Source organism: Molothrus aeneus, chromosome 2 (genome assembly GCF_037042795.1).
Source record: "Molothrus aeneus isolate 106 chromosome 2, BPBGC_Maene_1.0, whole genome shotgun sequence".
In the NCBI taxonomy this organism is placed as follows: domain Eukaryota; kingdom Metazoa; phylum Chordata; class Aves; order Passeriformes; family Icteridae; genus Molothrus; species Molothrus aeneus.
The window spans coordinates 15033833-15048743 of NC_089647.1; the positions used below are offsets into that span (position 1 = coordinate 15033833).

Genomic DNA, 14911 nt, shown 5'->3' on the forward strand with positions numbered 1-14911 from the left:
ACTTAAGAAAACTGGGAATGTCATAATAACTTAAGGATTTCTGAATGCTCAAAACAAACTGTTCAAACCTGTCATTGTAAGCAGTTCAAAGCAGTGGAGGGGTTGGGGGACCCAAACCTTTCAGACTCTTCTATATCCTCAGTGGAAGGGATTGGACAGAAAAACGCAGCCTGAATGTACAGAGGCAGTCATGCCACAGTCAAATGATCTGCTGAGTGCCACTGTGCTAATTGCTGGCCAAAACAGATTTCATGTGCGGTTGTCTAGTGGCAGGAAAGCACACACTCCAGAGCCAGTGCCTGGGAGGGTGTGTGTGAGGGAGGGAGGGGGATCTGTCTGCTGAGTATGGAGGGAAGGGGTAAATTGTGCCATTGTGCACAGCCATGAGTAGTGTCAGACCAGGTGACCCAATATTTTCTGTATCTTTCAGTTCACAAATATCTCTTGACAGATTGTGAAAGTTTCTGTGGAGAGGAGCAGCAATGAGGTTTCAGCTGCAGGTGTCAGAAGTGTATTTTAGGGTAGAGCAAAACAGAGCAACCAGTTAGTGAAACTTCTCAAGGACACTCTGTGGCCTCCATTAACATTAAGGCTGGGGTTCCTAAAGCTCCAGTTGGAGTTTTATGCACTTGTATGAGTCCAAGAGCAGTGCTCATCATACATGGCTCCTGTGGCTTCCACACCCTCAGCATCTCTACCCTCAGGGTTTGACCGTCTAACCCCTCCTTATCCATCTAACAGTCCATTCATCAAATCCATCTCTCCAATTTGGAGAAGGATGTTGTGGAGGATCATGTCAAAGATAAATGACATCTGTAACTTTTCCCTTGTCCCCTGATGTAGCCACCCCATCACAGAAGGCCACTGGGTTGGTCAGGCAGGACTTTGCTTTGGTGAGACCGTGCTGGCTGTTGAATCACCTCCCAGTCTTGCATGTGCCTTAGCACAGCTCCTCAGAGCATCTGTTCTGTGATCTTCCCAGGCACAGAGGTGAGGCTGACAGGGTGGTAGCTCCCAGGGTCCTCCTTTCTGGCCTTTTTAAAGATGGCTACTATGCTTCCTCTTTTCCAATCACCTGGCACTTCACCCAACTTCCAACATCACTTCCAATATCATGGAGATTGGCTTGGCAACTAAATCAGCCAATTCCCTCAAGACTCCGTGGTGCATCTTATCGGGTCCCATGGACTTGTGGACATTCAGGTTCCTCAGGTGGCCATGAACCCAGTCTTAGAGCATGAGGAGCTTTGTTCCCCCAGTCCCCATCCTGCTGTCCATCCATTCAGGATGTGCAGGAAGAGAGGTTGTCATTGAAGACGGAGGCAAAAGAGTTGTTGAGTACCTCACCCTTCTCATCAGTTGTTACCAGTTTTCCAGCAGTTTTACCAGTTGTTACCAGCATTATTTTTCAGGGGGTAGCACCTTCTTTGGCTTCCTTTTTCTGGGTAGCATATGTGGAGAAGCCTTCTTTTGCATCCCCTGCCAGGTTCACTTCCAGATTTGACTTGGGTTTCTTTCTTTAAAGATGTGCATCACTCATACACAACATTTTGAGCAACATGGCAGAAAGGGATGATTCAAAGTATGCTGGCAAATGTGTTTGAGGGGTCTTGTGTAGGAAAAGTGAAGAAAGTTACTGTATGGGCCCAGGGCTGCACATGAATGAGACTTTAAACTAAACAATGAGAAAATAATATCTTATTAAGCATTACTTTTCTATTACTCTTGTTATATATTCTCCTGAGTTATCTGGAAAAAAAAAGACTGATTCTTAAATATTTTACTTCCCCTTTCCTACAAATTACGGGGGTCGGGGGCAATCAGAATAATGGATGGAAAGTGTTGTATTGGAATATTGCTTTCACTTCTCTTTGACACACACTGTCTTTAAATGCTGAGTGGGAGGGAAGTGCTGCTCCAGTGAAAGGCCACAGTGTTGTGACCACTGATCTTACTCAGTTGTATCCATACCCAGCTGTATCAATGTTTAGTGTTTGTTAGAGATAAATTAGGAGGAGTAGTTGTTAAAGTTACTGGAAAATTGTAGTTTTAGCCCAAAAGACTGGCTGTTAAGCTGGGGGTGGAATTTTGCTATCTACAGTGTACTTTCTGTAAGGGATGCAGGAGCGTTTTGCAGACCAAATGATCTGTTGATAAATTAGACTGTTATGTCCAAAAACTGTACTAAATCCATTTTCATGCTTTATTTGGGATGTTTGTGGTGGGTTATGGAATGCTCTTAATTGAGCAACTTGCTAGCTAAAGACTGAAGTCTCATTTATGAAGGGAAACTGACTTATTTGCTCTTGATTTATCATCCAGCAACAAGATAAGCATTAATATGCTTCAGGTTATTAATCATCATATGCTGCTTGCTTCTGCAACCCAGAGTGTCCTTTAGTGCTTCTTTAAGGTCAAAATTGCCATTGTTTTGATTTTGTTGTTGTTTCTGTAAGGCCCTGTTTACTTTTTGGGTGCTTCCTTCTGAGTATCATCTTGATATTCCCCGGTTATTCCCACAGCAAATGTGGACTAATGCTCCCTTCCCCAAGGTCATATTAAGAGGCTTAAGGGACTTCTCTCAACTGCTGCAGTGTAATTAATGAGATGGGACTTGCACCCTGATGTTCTTTTCTATCTGGTGGGTTAGTTCCCATGCTGTGTCAAAGAAGCAGCTGCAATTGCAGTCTTTCATCTTGAGACTAAATACTTACTTAGACAAACTCAGAGAAAAGCATCAATAAGGAAAGATGTTATTTCTAGCTACTTCTAAAAGGTTTTGGTTAAAGATGGAAAGACTGTCTAGTTTCCTGTTATTTGCATCTTATGTAAACACCTAGCCAGAAGAGCTTTATCTGGCCAGTGGGCAACATTTGTAAGGTTTTCTTAGCTATAGTTTGGAGCACTTTTTTAGGATGTGCTGACAGTTCTTACTCTTTGGAGCTGTGGTGTTTGCCAGCTTGCTGGATCTGTCACTCTTGATGTTATAGTGACCATAACCAAATACAGCTGTTGAAACAATACCCAGAAAGAACTTCATTTGCCCAAGACCCTGCATAGGCACATGATTTGGTTTTTGAACCCTTCCTGCTAACATTGTCTTTAAACTAATTCTGTGTATTGAGTCTTGTTTTGCCACACCTAAACAGCTATCCTGTTTGTGTCCCAAGACTGAATGTGTCTTCTGTACCTGCCAATACAATATGTTTTAAACAAAAGCCTTTTACAGTCTTTCTGCAGAAATAAGCACCAAAGAAAAGGTGCAGAAGATTAGTGAGTTGTGTGAACATCATGAGCTTACATCAGTTTTAGTCTTAGTTCTTTCATTCATTCTGGACTCTAAAGTAAGTGGTGTAGATTTTCTACATGTGATTGTGGAGTACAAAGAGAAGATTTGTTGGGCCAGGTGAACAGTTACCAGCTGTTTACATCATTTTGTGGGGGTAGAAGTTGAGTTTTAAGTTGCTCCTTAGTGTAAATGCAGTTACTTAGCGAGGAAATAGTTCAGAGGTTCAGCTAATAGGAGGGGGTGCAGGGAAGGATAGACCAGAGAACACAGCTGTCTTTCAAGAGTAATACATAGTATTAAATTGTTCAGTTACAGTATAGTCATCTGTTTCAATTACTTTCTGGTGTGACTGTTGCTTTAGTTAGTATTTAAAGGAACAGATAATGCCATAGACTAAGGTATTTTGCTAGATCTCACATTGACTTCAAATGTTGCATTCTTTAACTCCAAACTGACCTTGCAAAGGGCTGTTTTGCATTCAGATAGCTGGAAAATAATTATACTTCTGCATGGACCATGTCAAGTATTGAGGCAGTCCTTATTCTTCCTGTTTCACTTTCTCCTTGTGTGAATTAGGACAGACTTGATGTCTTTTGAACATCTTCCATTTGCTGAGTGTTCCTGGTGAAGCTCTCAGTGCACTACAGAAGCAGGAGTAGCCATGGTATGGGGCATGGATGATTAGAAACCTGTATTGACCCTTGATGTGCTCACATGAAAGTTACATAGCTGTTTTCCGTCTTAAGGAAAACTTTCAAAAGCCTTTCAGATGCCCAGAAGTGTAAAGGAAAGGAGGCACTTTGATTTAAGGATCTGTAAACTAAAATTCACAATTGTGCATCTTGGAAAACTTTGAGCCCATGTTGATGAAATAGCTTTGATTTTTCTTGTGGTCATTTAGTCTGGGTAAATCATTCTGCACAGGTTCAATGTATCTGTTTCCTTGCATAAGATCTTTGGGAATGTGAGGTATGTGATGTATGTGAGTGTGTTGCACCTTCACAGGAAAAAAGTGTAGTTGTGTTCCTACAGTGCATCTTCGAACCAGTGTTGTCCTCAGTTCTGATTCCTAGTAGAAATTGTTTTCTTAAAGGCACTTGCAAGAAAGTATCTTAATCTTAAAAAGGGAAAGGAGTTCCTGGATGGCTGTTGGTCACTTGACATGGGGAAATGGAGATAGGAAGGAGGTGCAGTCATAAGGAGAACTACAAGTGATTCATTGAAGTAATTATGGCTGTATATGAACTAATTTTGACTATGTAACTTTGAGGGCCTTGCTGTCTTCAAGTGTGTGCTGGAAGACATTAAAATAGAATTCCTTAAAATTCCTTATGGTGTGTCCTGCAAAAATTGTACATTAAATGCTTCTGCTTTGCATCAGAAGTAGATCTGAAAGCCCATTTGATTCTCTTGACTCTGAACTGTGGAAAACTGTTAAATTGCAAACCTCATAAATCTTCCTAGCAAGTGTGTTAATTAGAGTACAAGCATTTTCTTGCCCTTCCTGTGGTTTTAAGTTACCATACATCTGAGTTATGCCTAAACTTCCCCAGTCCATTTCTTGGATATTAAAAGCTTTATGTTTTGCAGCAGAGGTGACCCAAACCTTCTGTGAGATATGCTCCACTTAAAAAAAAAAAGGAAAAAGGTGTTAAATTGGAAAATGAGGCAGCTTGAAAACTTATGTAAAATTAATTATGAATTTTTGTCTACCATTTGACTTCTAAAAGATTGGATCATGTGATTGCTTCTTAGTATTCAAACTGGCATGAAGAAGTGAAAGCAAATAGTGAAAATCTGAGGAAGTTGGAAGGTACAATATGGAGGTGTAGAGCTGTGCTGTGATAATAAATAATGCTCATGTTGACTAAATATAGATCATATTTTGGGAACCATTTTTTGTTTTAGGCCTGGAGGTTTTATGCTTTTTAAGAAAAAGACCCGGCTGAACCTGTCTGCTATGAGCCCCAAAGCACACAGAGCCTGTGTTTTAATATGACTTAATTCTGACAAATATGCAGACATCTAAATAGCTGACATTGCAAGCTCAGGTCCATTCAGTTCAAAAACAGTGGATTTGCTGTAGTAACATTTGTGTTGCTAACTAATCTTGCCTTCTACTTTAATGCTAAAATAGTTGGAAGGATTTTATTAAATTCTTCTAGAGCTTCTGTGGGTCATAGAGCAAAGAAGCAAGCTATGAAATTCATATGAAAGCCAGGTAAAAACAGAGTATGTACCATGTCATACAGAGGTCAGAGCTGATCCTGATCTGAAAAGAATTCAGGGAATTTACTTCCTTGACAGAATTGTGAGGAAGGCACCAGTCTGAAAACAGAGATGGTGCCCAGAGATGAAGACTATCTTGGTGTGTCTTGATTAAAAGCTGTTTGAGAACTAGGGTACTCCATTAAAGGCTAAGGAAGTAGACCTAGTGCTGAAATTTTAGCCAGTGTTGAAAGTTCTTTGTTCTGGAAGTACAATAATTTTTGTTCAGGAAATACAATAATTGCTTTTCAGTTCATCAGGCTTCTGAGAGAGCCCTGAGTGATGATTAATTTTGGTGAATTTGGGCTAAGTAATTTATGTAAACTTCTACTTTGCTTGTACAAGATGATTTCCCAGCCTTCTTAATGCTGGTTTTACCATTGTATTTACATTTCAGGCAAAAGTAAGTTTCTGGTTACGTGGGTTGTATGGAAAGTCATCAGGAATGGGATGAGTGGGGCAGCCTTTTGCAAATTCAGTCACAGATGTATAAAACTTTCTCCCTGGGCAATTGAATTTAAGCTTGATTCTGGAAAATGTATTTCTATTTATAAAATTCTTAAAAAATCTGCCTGGTGGAATTTCTGAAACTTGCTTATGGCCATGGGTGCAGTGAGCCCACTGTCACTTAGTAACATCTGGAAGTTTCCAGCCAAACCCTCCATTCATGGAGGGGGCTGTATGGTGGCATCTTGGACGGTTCTTGCTGGAAGAAACCGAACTGCCTGCCTTGCTTAGGTTCAGATACTCCCTTGACACCTTTGCAAATTTACTTAGCATGTCAAAGGGCCTGCCGAGAGCAGAATTCATGAAGAGTGTTGCTAAAAGAGCCAGTGCTAAAGAGGGAAGACCGTGCTACTGGGAGAAGGCAGATGTGGGACAGGGAGGAAGAAGACAGACCTCCCCATTTGCCCAGCTGTGAGCCATTAGATCATCCCAGCTGCCGACAGCATGTGATTAGAATGGGCTTGCTGTTGCCCATATTAGTGACCTGGGCTTCACAATTGATACTTGGAGCCAGAACTAGAGTCAGTGGGATGGCTGAGTACCAGAAATAGAAAATGATGTTTGGCTGTGTTCTCATCCAGCCTGGATATACTGACATTATTTTTTTTTTTTTCTGAGGGTCATCAGATTCTTGTAAAGGAATAATAAAGTGGTTAAGATGGAAGAGGAATCAGAACTCTCCATGCTTGCTTTTGCTACCCATTCTATGACCTTGAACAAATAGTTCTGAAATTCCATGAATACTTGAGGCTGTTGTAGGTAGTCCTGTTCTCCTGCCATGAGCAGTGCAGACCTTGTGTTAACAACAGTGCACTTCTCTCTCATTTGGCTTGCTCCCTTTTCTTACCTCCCTCTACAGTGATTTTTATTAATGATACCAGATTATTAGACAAAAAACAGTGACTAGCTTTATCTCTTCTGTTTCTCAGGCCTGGAGGAAAACAAAGAGTGGCATCTGGATAAGCTTAAGCCATAAAGAAACTTAAGTGTTGAAGTCTGCCTCCTCTGTCCTCTTCTGTGGTGGGCACATCTGTGCAGCTGTAGGGAGCTGAATTGGAGGAATTTAGCCAGATTTACTTACTTACCCAGTTAGTTACCCTTACTAACTTTTGGTTTTGGCAGCTTTACCTTGGTTTAATTTTTTGATCCTCACCATAAGACTGCACAAAACACATTGTGCAGGATGGGAACATGCTGAAGGTGGCATTCTAGGCAGAGGTAGTGAAAGGTTATGGTATCTTAGTGTTGAGGGAATTGAAGCATGAAGGGACCAGACAGTTTCAGTCCTTTAGGTCTCAAAAGACGTGGCAGACTGTCTAGAATCATCTGATGAAAAAGCCATCTTACCAAGGCTGATGAAAATACTTGTTGTGGAGCAGTGTGATTTGTTTAGCGTGAAGCTGGTAATTGCTGAGCAGGGATGGTATTGCTGTGCTCCACAGCAGCTCTGTTAAGATGCTCTTGTAGTATTCTGGGAAAGTGCTGTTCTGCCTCTGCAGGCATGAGGGATGAAACCTAAAGCTAGATTCTGCCTTTCAGATCTCTCCTACAGCTTTCCTGATCAGACTTGCTATGTATCTTTGGGATTACTGTCTGCTTATGACCTGTGCTATCTTTAGATGCAGCAGTGTTTTTAAAATACAAGCTACTCAGGATTTCTCCTAATGGGAAATAAGTGTATCACATCTCCTGGTTTGTAGTCATTTATCTTCAACAGAGAAGGAAGCACTAATTTCTTTTATGTGAATCAACATGTAGTTGCTATATAGCTGTTGCTTTTAATCAAATGCAGCTTAGAATGGCAATTAAAGCAAAGGATAACCAGGCCTGTAATGTAATTTCACTGCTCCATTGGCTTTCTTGGGAATTGCAAAGGTCTAGGACAATTGTAACCAAAATAACTTGTGTCACAACTCCCTGAGAAATGACCTGTTAGACCTGCTGTGCTGCTATGCTAAGCACTGATCCAGATATGCCCCTGTTAAGGCTGCATGTGCTGAAATGAGAGCTCTTGGAAAGGTTAAACAACCTTTTCAACCTTTTCCATGGTATTAATTCTGCAAAAAGAATGTTTTTTACTGTAGGATATCTCATTAAGATACTTGCTATAGATGCCTCTCTGAGGTCTTCAGTTCTGTAAACTCTTTGTGGAGATAGCAGTGAAAATTAGCTATACTCATTGCATATGTTACTGGTTTTTGGTTTTTTTTTTCATGAAAACAGGTCCTGCACTATCATCTTGCACTCATGCTGGCCTTTTTGAAGTTAAGTGACTCATGAGGCTGCCACGATGCTTAGATTGTTTATTAGCCCTTGTATTTTGAATTTTAAGATGGGCTTTTAGAATGACTGTTGTGGCTGCAGAGCATCTTATCCTGGGGGAATCCTCCCTCATGATGATTTCTTGACACTTTTACAGAAAGAGCAAAATAGTTGAAACTTGTCACTAAAAAAAGGGACCCTTTTCAGCACTTCACCTAGAAGGAGGAGGAAGTGAAAGAATTGTGTATTATCTGCAGTTGCTGCATTCAACAGAGAGGGGTAAAGGTTTATTCTCTAAAAAGAGTTGCTTTTGCAGTTTGAAATGCTCTGGTACCTCATTGTGACCTGCCTTCCCCTTGGCTCGTGGCAGTGCCAGGCTCTGTTGCTCCAGGTACACTTCCAGCTGTGGTTTCATTCCAGCCATTCTCTGCCTTCAGCCTCTTGCTGCTGCCTTGTCCCCTCCTTGGTCTGCTCAGCTGCTTGTCCAGCCATGTGGTCCAGCCATACTGAGGAAGTGAGCTGGTGAAACTAACCCAGGAAAAGGGAGAGGTGCTTAGTTTCCATCCACACTGGTTCCCAGATATGATTCTGTGAGCAGCTGCTGCGCAAGTGCTGATTTATGGCGTAACGAACAAGAAAGGGTGATGCAGTGCTGGGGGTTGGCAGTGTTTGGCTGATGCTGGTGCTAGCTGAGCTGCAACACAGTGGGGTTTTTGTTTTGTGTATTCCAATGTCTCCAGCACAAAATGATATGAAATGCATAGGAGGTAATACCAGATATTTAAAACTTCCCTCAAAATAATATTTACTTTGTCACAAAACAAAGCCCTTGATGAGGAATTTTAGAACCTATTTCAGTTGTCTTTGGGTATGTCTTTGTAGCTGATAGTCTCCTGGTTTCAGCTAATTATCTTTGATCAGGAGAGGTTAATTAACTCTGAATGTTGCTGCTGTAGAGTTCTGAGGAAATTTGAATAATTCAGTATAATATCAGGGAACATAGTGAGCGAACGGGAAGATTTATTATCAGGATTCAAGTCTCTCTGTCATCATGACTTTGCTAAAGGGGTAGGAGGAGAGTGCTGGCTAAGCTGGAGATTCAAATAGACATTCATTACCTGGTGCACATTGAGCTCTTAACTATGTTGTGGTCTCATAGCCCCACATTTAATTACCTTCTTCCAAGAGGTTTGGGATAAATTTAAGCCCCAGATGCTGAAGGGTGCAAGGAAGTCACAAATCATGGAGATAAGGATTCATGTCTTGTTCAGAGGTGCAGGTGTAGGTTAGGACACTCCACAGTTTTTGGTTTTTTTTTCCAAACCTTGTTGGCCTCATTGTGTACTGTAAATGGTAAGAAACTTGTTTGACTTTGCTTGAGAACTAATCAATGAAACATATTACTTAAAGCAGGCGCACAAATTAGTTTGCAATCCTAAAGAGACCTGGAGAAAATTGCCATCTTAGTTAGAATACAGTGTGGACTGTTCTTTGTAAGAGGTGTAAGGAAAAAAAAAACATACCAAAAATGAAGGGAATGAGCATGGTAGTTGATTGATTTCTCTGCTACTGATTTCTACTGATGTTAATTAAAAGAGAGATGGCACATAAAATTCTTGAATCATTTTTCTGGGTAACAAAATTCATGTGCAAAGCTGTTTCTTAAGGAGTGTTTCAGTTGCAAATAAAAACAGCCAGCGAAGCTATGCAACTCTGAGGTTAGCTGTGAAAAAAATGCTAAAGGTCCATGTGGCTTCTTTTAAGTGAGGCATAATATTTCTGTTGACATTTTTGATACCAGTTTCTAAAAAATAAGACCATGTAGCCTCACAAAATGTTTTTTGTTGGTTGGGTTTTTTTGTTTTTAATTTTGTAGTTTTTGTATATACTAGAGGTACCTGGGCATCCCATCTCAGACTCTGAGTCATAAACTCTAAGTCATAAACAGACTTTGAATGGAATGACTCCATCAGTGATTTTTAGGCTGTCAAACAAAAATTGAATATTCCTCATACCTTTCCATAAAGGAAAACTAATATACCGCTGGAGTGGTGTTAAGTGATATCAAGTGTCATACTGTGATCCTAAAACAGATTACGGCCTTTCAACTCTTGTTAAAAGCCTTTTAAGACAAACAACAAACAGGAAAATTGTCTTTTGGTTTCAAAAACTTTTAAAATGTGCTTTTGGTCAATCAGCTTTTAAGGTGGATTCAGCCTTACAAATAAAGACACTTTTGGAAAATAATGGTGTACGATGAACTCTGAGGTAAAAGTATGCACTAAGCAGTTGTTTAAAGCTTGTTGGTGTATTGTGGTGATCCACAAAGTATGTGGAGCCATTTGTCAATGTCCCCATGGTAGTGGGTGAGACGCTGATGAGTCGAGAGATTGTTTGGGAAAATAAGCCACTGAAGGATTTGGTGAGAACTTTATGTATTTGAGTTGGCAGTTCACTGGGTGCTGCATTCCTGGGAGGCTGTTTGAAGCATGGGTCTTCAAAGTTACAATAGAAACAACAGCTAAGCAATGATTTAAGTGTGAAATTAAAATTGCTTTGTTAACTAGGTAAATTTTATAAGATGTTAATAATGTAAAATATTTATCAAAGATTAAGGGTGTGATGTGCCTTGAAGCTAAGACCTTAGCCACAGCCATTAAAGCTGCTGGGCACAGAGAGGAGATTGATTTGATCTGATGATTTTCATTCAAGGTGCAGTATTGTAGTAAAACCAAGATAATGTTGGAGTTGGATAAAATCACTTAAACTAAATATTTTAGTGAAATATCCTCCTGCATTCATTCCAATGGAAAAGTATTCCCTCATCACAGCAGATGGTAACCGACAGTGAAAATCTCAAATTTCACTGTGCTCTTAATTTTCCCTGAAAATCTTGATATGTCTCCCTGATGTATTTTACTTTTATTTAAGGTTGTTAGAGCAGTTTCCAGGATTGCCACAAAATCAGGAAGCTTTGTTCAGCCAGTTCCTTATAGCTCTGCATTAGGTGGTGATTTGTTTGAGCTATTTGTCCATTAATGCTTGTTGAAAATACCTTTGGCTAGGAAGTGTTTCCAGTGAGATGATGTAAAACATCTGGTGATGCTGCTGCTGTGTTTGAAGCTGATAGTGTCACATTGCTTGGAACTGCTCAAAGAGTCAGGGTGATTTAGTCACGTGGGATAAAAATGTCATATGGGACGTGAATAAGAACAGCTTCTCTTGAATATCAGAGTTGCTGAATCCAAGCTTGTAGGTGCTTTTGCTTGTCCTGTGGCTTTGCTGAATCCTGGCTGTTTACACTTGCTGTCTGACAGAGAAAATTGAGTGTTTGGTGGGATTTTTCTTTTTACAACACTGGTTTGGGAATCATTAAAATGCTTCGAAAAAAGAGGAAGGGTTAATTATCAATCTAAAAAAATGCTTTGATTTTTTTTCTTATTTTTAGCGCCGTCTTCGTCATCTTCGGAATATTGCTGCACGTAACATTATTAATAAGAATGGTCATCGCCTCTTGGATACGTACTTCACTCTTCACTTGTGTGATAACACCAAGATTTACAAAGGTAAACCAGGCTTGCTATCAACCTTTTTGCTAGTTAATTTTTGAGTTCTTGTGATATGAATTCTCTTTCTTCCTTTTTTTTTTTTGGTCTTGACAACTTTGTGCCATTAGTTGCATCACCTTTGCTAACACTGCACAAGAGCTCTTTAGTTTCCTCGATTTCATGAAAGTTTTCAGTGTTAGCAGCCAAGGAGGCAAAAGATTACAGGTTTTGTAGTCTTTTAAATCTTTTGTCATTGTTCTTCCCTGAGTGATGATGTAAGGAATTGGGAACTTCCAAGGGCACATAAAAGTTAAAGCTTTTGGAGCTTCAGTTGCCTTTTGTGGGGAAGAGTGTCCCACTCTGTGCATACCAGTTGTTTTAAAGAGCATACATCAGCACATACTGTTATCAAAGTTTTCAAAAGATAGAGTTGTCAGCCAATGACATGAAGCATCCAGGCACCTGTTCTAGTTTAGATAACTGTGTTTGAACATTAGATCTCCTCTCTTTCTTGCTTTTCTTTCCCACTACGGTATATAGTTCATTGTGGAGAGATGTTATTAAAAATACGTTTTCATACTCTTTTTGGTGTGATTAGAGATGAATTTTGATTTTCTCTTAATTTTTATTTTCATTGGGCGCAGTGACACATCTGGCATCTTGCCTTGCTTTTTTTGCCGAGGTTGGTGCTTTAGAAGGATAAGAATACAAAACTTTAGCTTGCTGCCTGGACTTTGTTGTGGTGGTCGGTTGAACCTGTCACTGATGACTTTTTCTGCAGTGTTTGGTGTTAGGGACTCTTTTGCACTTCATCGAAGCTTTATGCCTGATCTCCACTGGGCTGGGGTATTGTACAAAATCTGTATTCCTGCCCCTAAGCTGTCTAAAGTCTTTTAAGCTCTTGCTTTGACTGGGAAAGCCAAGGTTCATGTGCCAGTAGTTGATGATTCCCATTTAAACACAGGGTTGTTGGCACCTTTGTCAGGTAACTTGGCTGTTTCCTCTCTGAGCACCTGGAACAGGTCACCATCACTCTGCAGGAAAGTGCTGTAATTAATTTATCCAAGCTCCTGTGTTCTAGGAAGAGGTTGTGTGGCAAACCAGTCATTTTTGCAAATGTCATCCAAAATCTGTTAACTACCTTGCCATGTTCTTTCCTCAGAAATCAAAGCCTTGTAAAACTTGAGGTGTATAATGAGTATAAAGATGAAATACTAAATTTAAATAATGACTTGTAATAAGTAAGTGTGAAGGAGTAATTTTAGTGCATTTCTAAGTCTGTCTTGTGAATCGGTTACTAATAAACTGGACCCACTAACATTTGTCTTTCTTGATTGTTACTTATTTTGTTTTTTTCTGTTTCAAACACTAAGATTTGTATCAGTGTTTAAGCTAATCTAAAGATTTTTTTTACTTATTTTTCTTCAGAATTTTATAAGAGTGAGGTGATCAAGAATTCTCTGGTAAGTTACTTTAATGTGGAAAAACTTTGTTTTAAAAATTGTGTATTTAGTGCAGTATATTGATTTCTTTGCTGAATACCATAACTGTTTAATGTGTCTTTACACTGTTTGGTTCTGTTAGGAGCATTGTGTTCTTCTCCTCCTTTTCAGATTGTTTTCATGAGGCTTAGAATAGGGAGCTGCTGAGTAGTAGAAACGCTGATTTCTATTAACATCTTCGAGTTGGGTAGGAAAACAGCAAGGAACATGTACCTGCCAGATATATACATGTATTCTTTGAAGAGCTGATAGCTGTAAGAAACTGAAGTTTAAAAACATGTTAGATTTTCTAAATTTTTCAGTTTAGATGAATGAAGGGGCCAGAACTAGACAGTTCATTTGTTATTACAAACGAGAAAGGGTAATAATAGAATAGGAGTAGAATGTTGCAAATGTTGGCTAAGGGAGTTTGAAAACCTGCTGAAGACTTTTTAATGCCTGCATTAACAAGGTAGAACTGCTCCATTTATAGCACCCTGGGTAAATGCTTTGAAACCCTCCTGAACGAAGGAAGAGCTGTCTGCTTACTCAAGGCTGCTAACTTCTCCAGTTTCTCTCTTAAGTTGTTAGGATTTTTTTATTCTGTCTATTCTAAATCAGGAAAAGGAAAAACGAAAGGGAAACTAACTACAGGATATAAGAGATGGAATAACAAAAATCTAAATAAAAGATGTCTTGAGGACATCCTATATATAACCTATGGGCATTTGAATGACCTGGTATTCTTGTGCCTGAATAGCTATGAAATATTCCTTCTTTTTTGGAGGACTTGATTAATACATTCTTCTGTAATCCTTACTGGGTAACTTTGCCTCTCCCTTCTTTTCAGAGGCATCCTATTTCAAATTGACTCATTCCAGTTCAGGGATGCTAGGGCTTTTCCAAGCTGCTTAAGCACTAGAAGGGAAGGCAAGTTCTTTCTTGGGGTGGTGGGTTCCTACCTTTTGTTTTGCAGGAGCTACTGTTTCTGTGTTCAGCAGAGGAGGGAGAGAAATAAATATAAGTAAAAGCACTTTCCCATTTCTGCTTTTGGACACCCTCTTGGCACTAGTAATGTTGGATTGACTTGGTTTTGTTACAGCTTGGGGTCAGTTCTTTAGATGTTGTTAGAGATGAGTGGAAATTCTTGGAACACGTTGTCTTTGCAAATCTGAGTTCTGGTGGAATTTGCAGTTTAGCTTAATATGTGCTAGTTCTGAAAAGCTCCAGGTGCAAGTCTGATCTCGTGGAGTAAAGATGAGCTTTTAGTGACAGCATTTGAGAATTGAGCATCAGTCAAGAGGAGAAGAATGTGAACAAATATGTCAGCAAGTTCTGCAAATTTAATTATTGGGGAATATATCAGCATTTAATTTTGGGAATACATGCTATACTCTGGTTTTCAGAAGCTGAATTGTAACTGTGAAAGGAACATTACTTCCTTTTTGAAAGTTCCTGATTTGGTTAAACTGAATTAGTAATTTCTGAAGTAAATTCTTTGATGTCTTGTAGTGGAAGGAAGCAAAACTTATTCAGTTTCTGAAGTACTTTACAGC

General features: G+C 39.6%; 1 protein-coding gene across 1 annotated transcript in view; it reads left to right on the forward strand.

Annotated features, from left to right (window-relative positions):
* The window catches only part of UVRAG (UV radiation resistance associated), an 88214-nt gene that overhangs the window by 2756 nt on the left and 70547 nt on the right, over window positions 1-14911 (forward strand). Inside the window, exons 2-3 of the mRNA XM_066571957.1 lie at window positions 11775-11892; window positions 13303-13337. Coding sequence (XP_066428054.1) covers window positions 11775-11892; window positions 13303-13337 — 153 coding nt within the window. The remainder of the gene's footprint in view (window positions 1-11774; window positions 11893-13302; window positions 13338-14911) is intronic.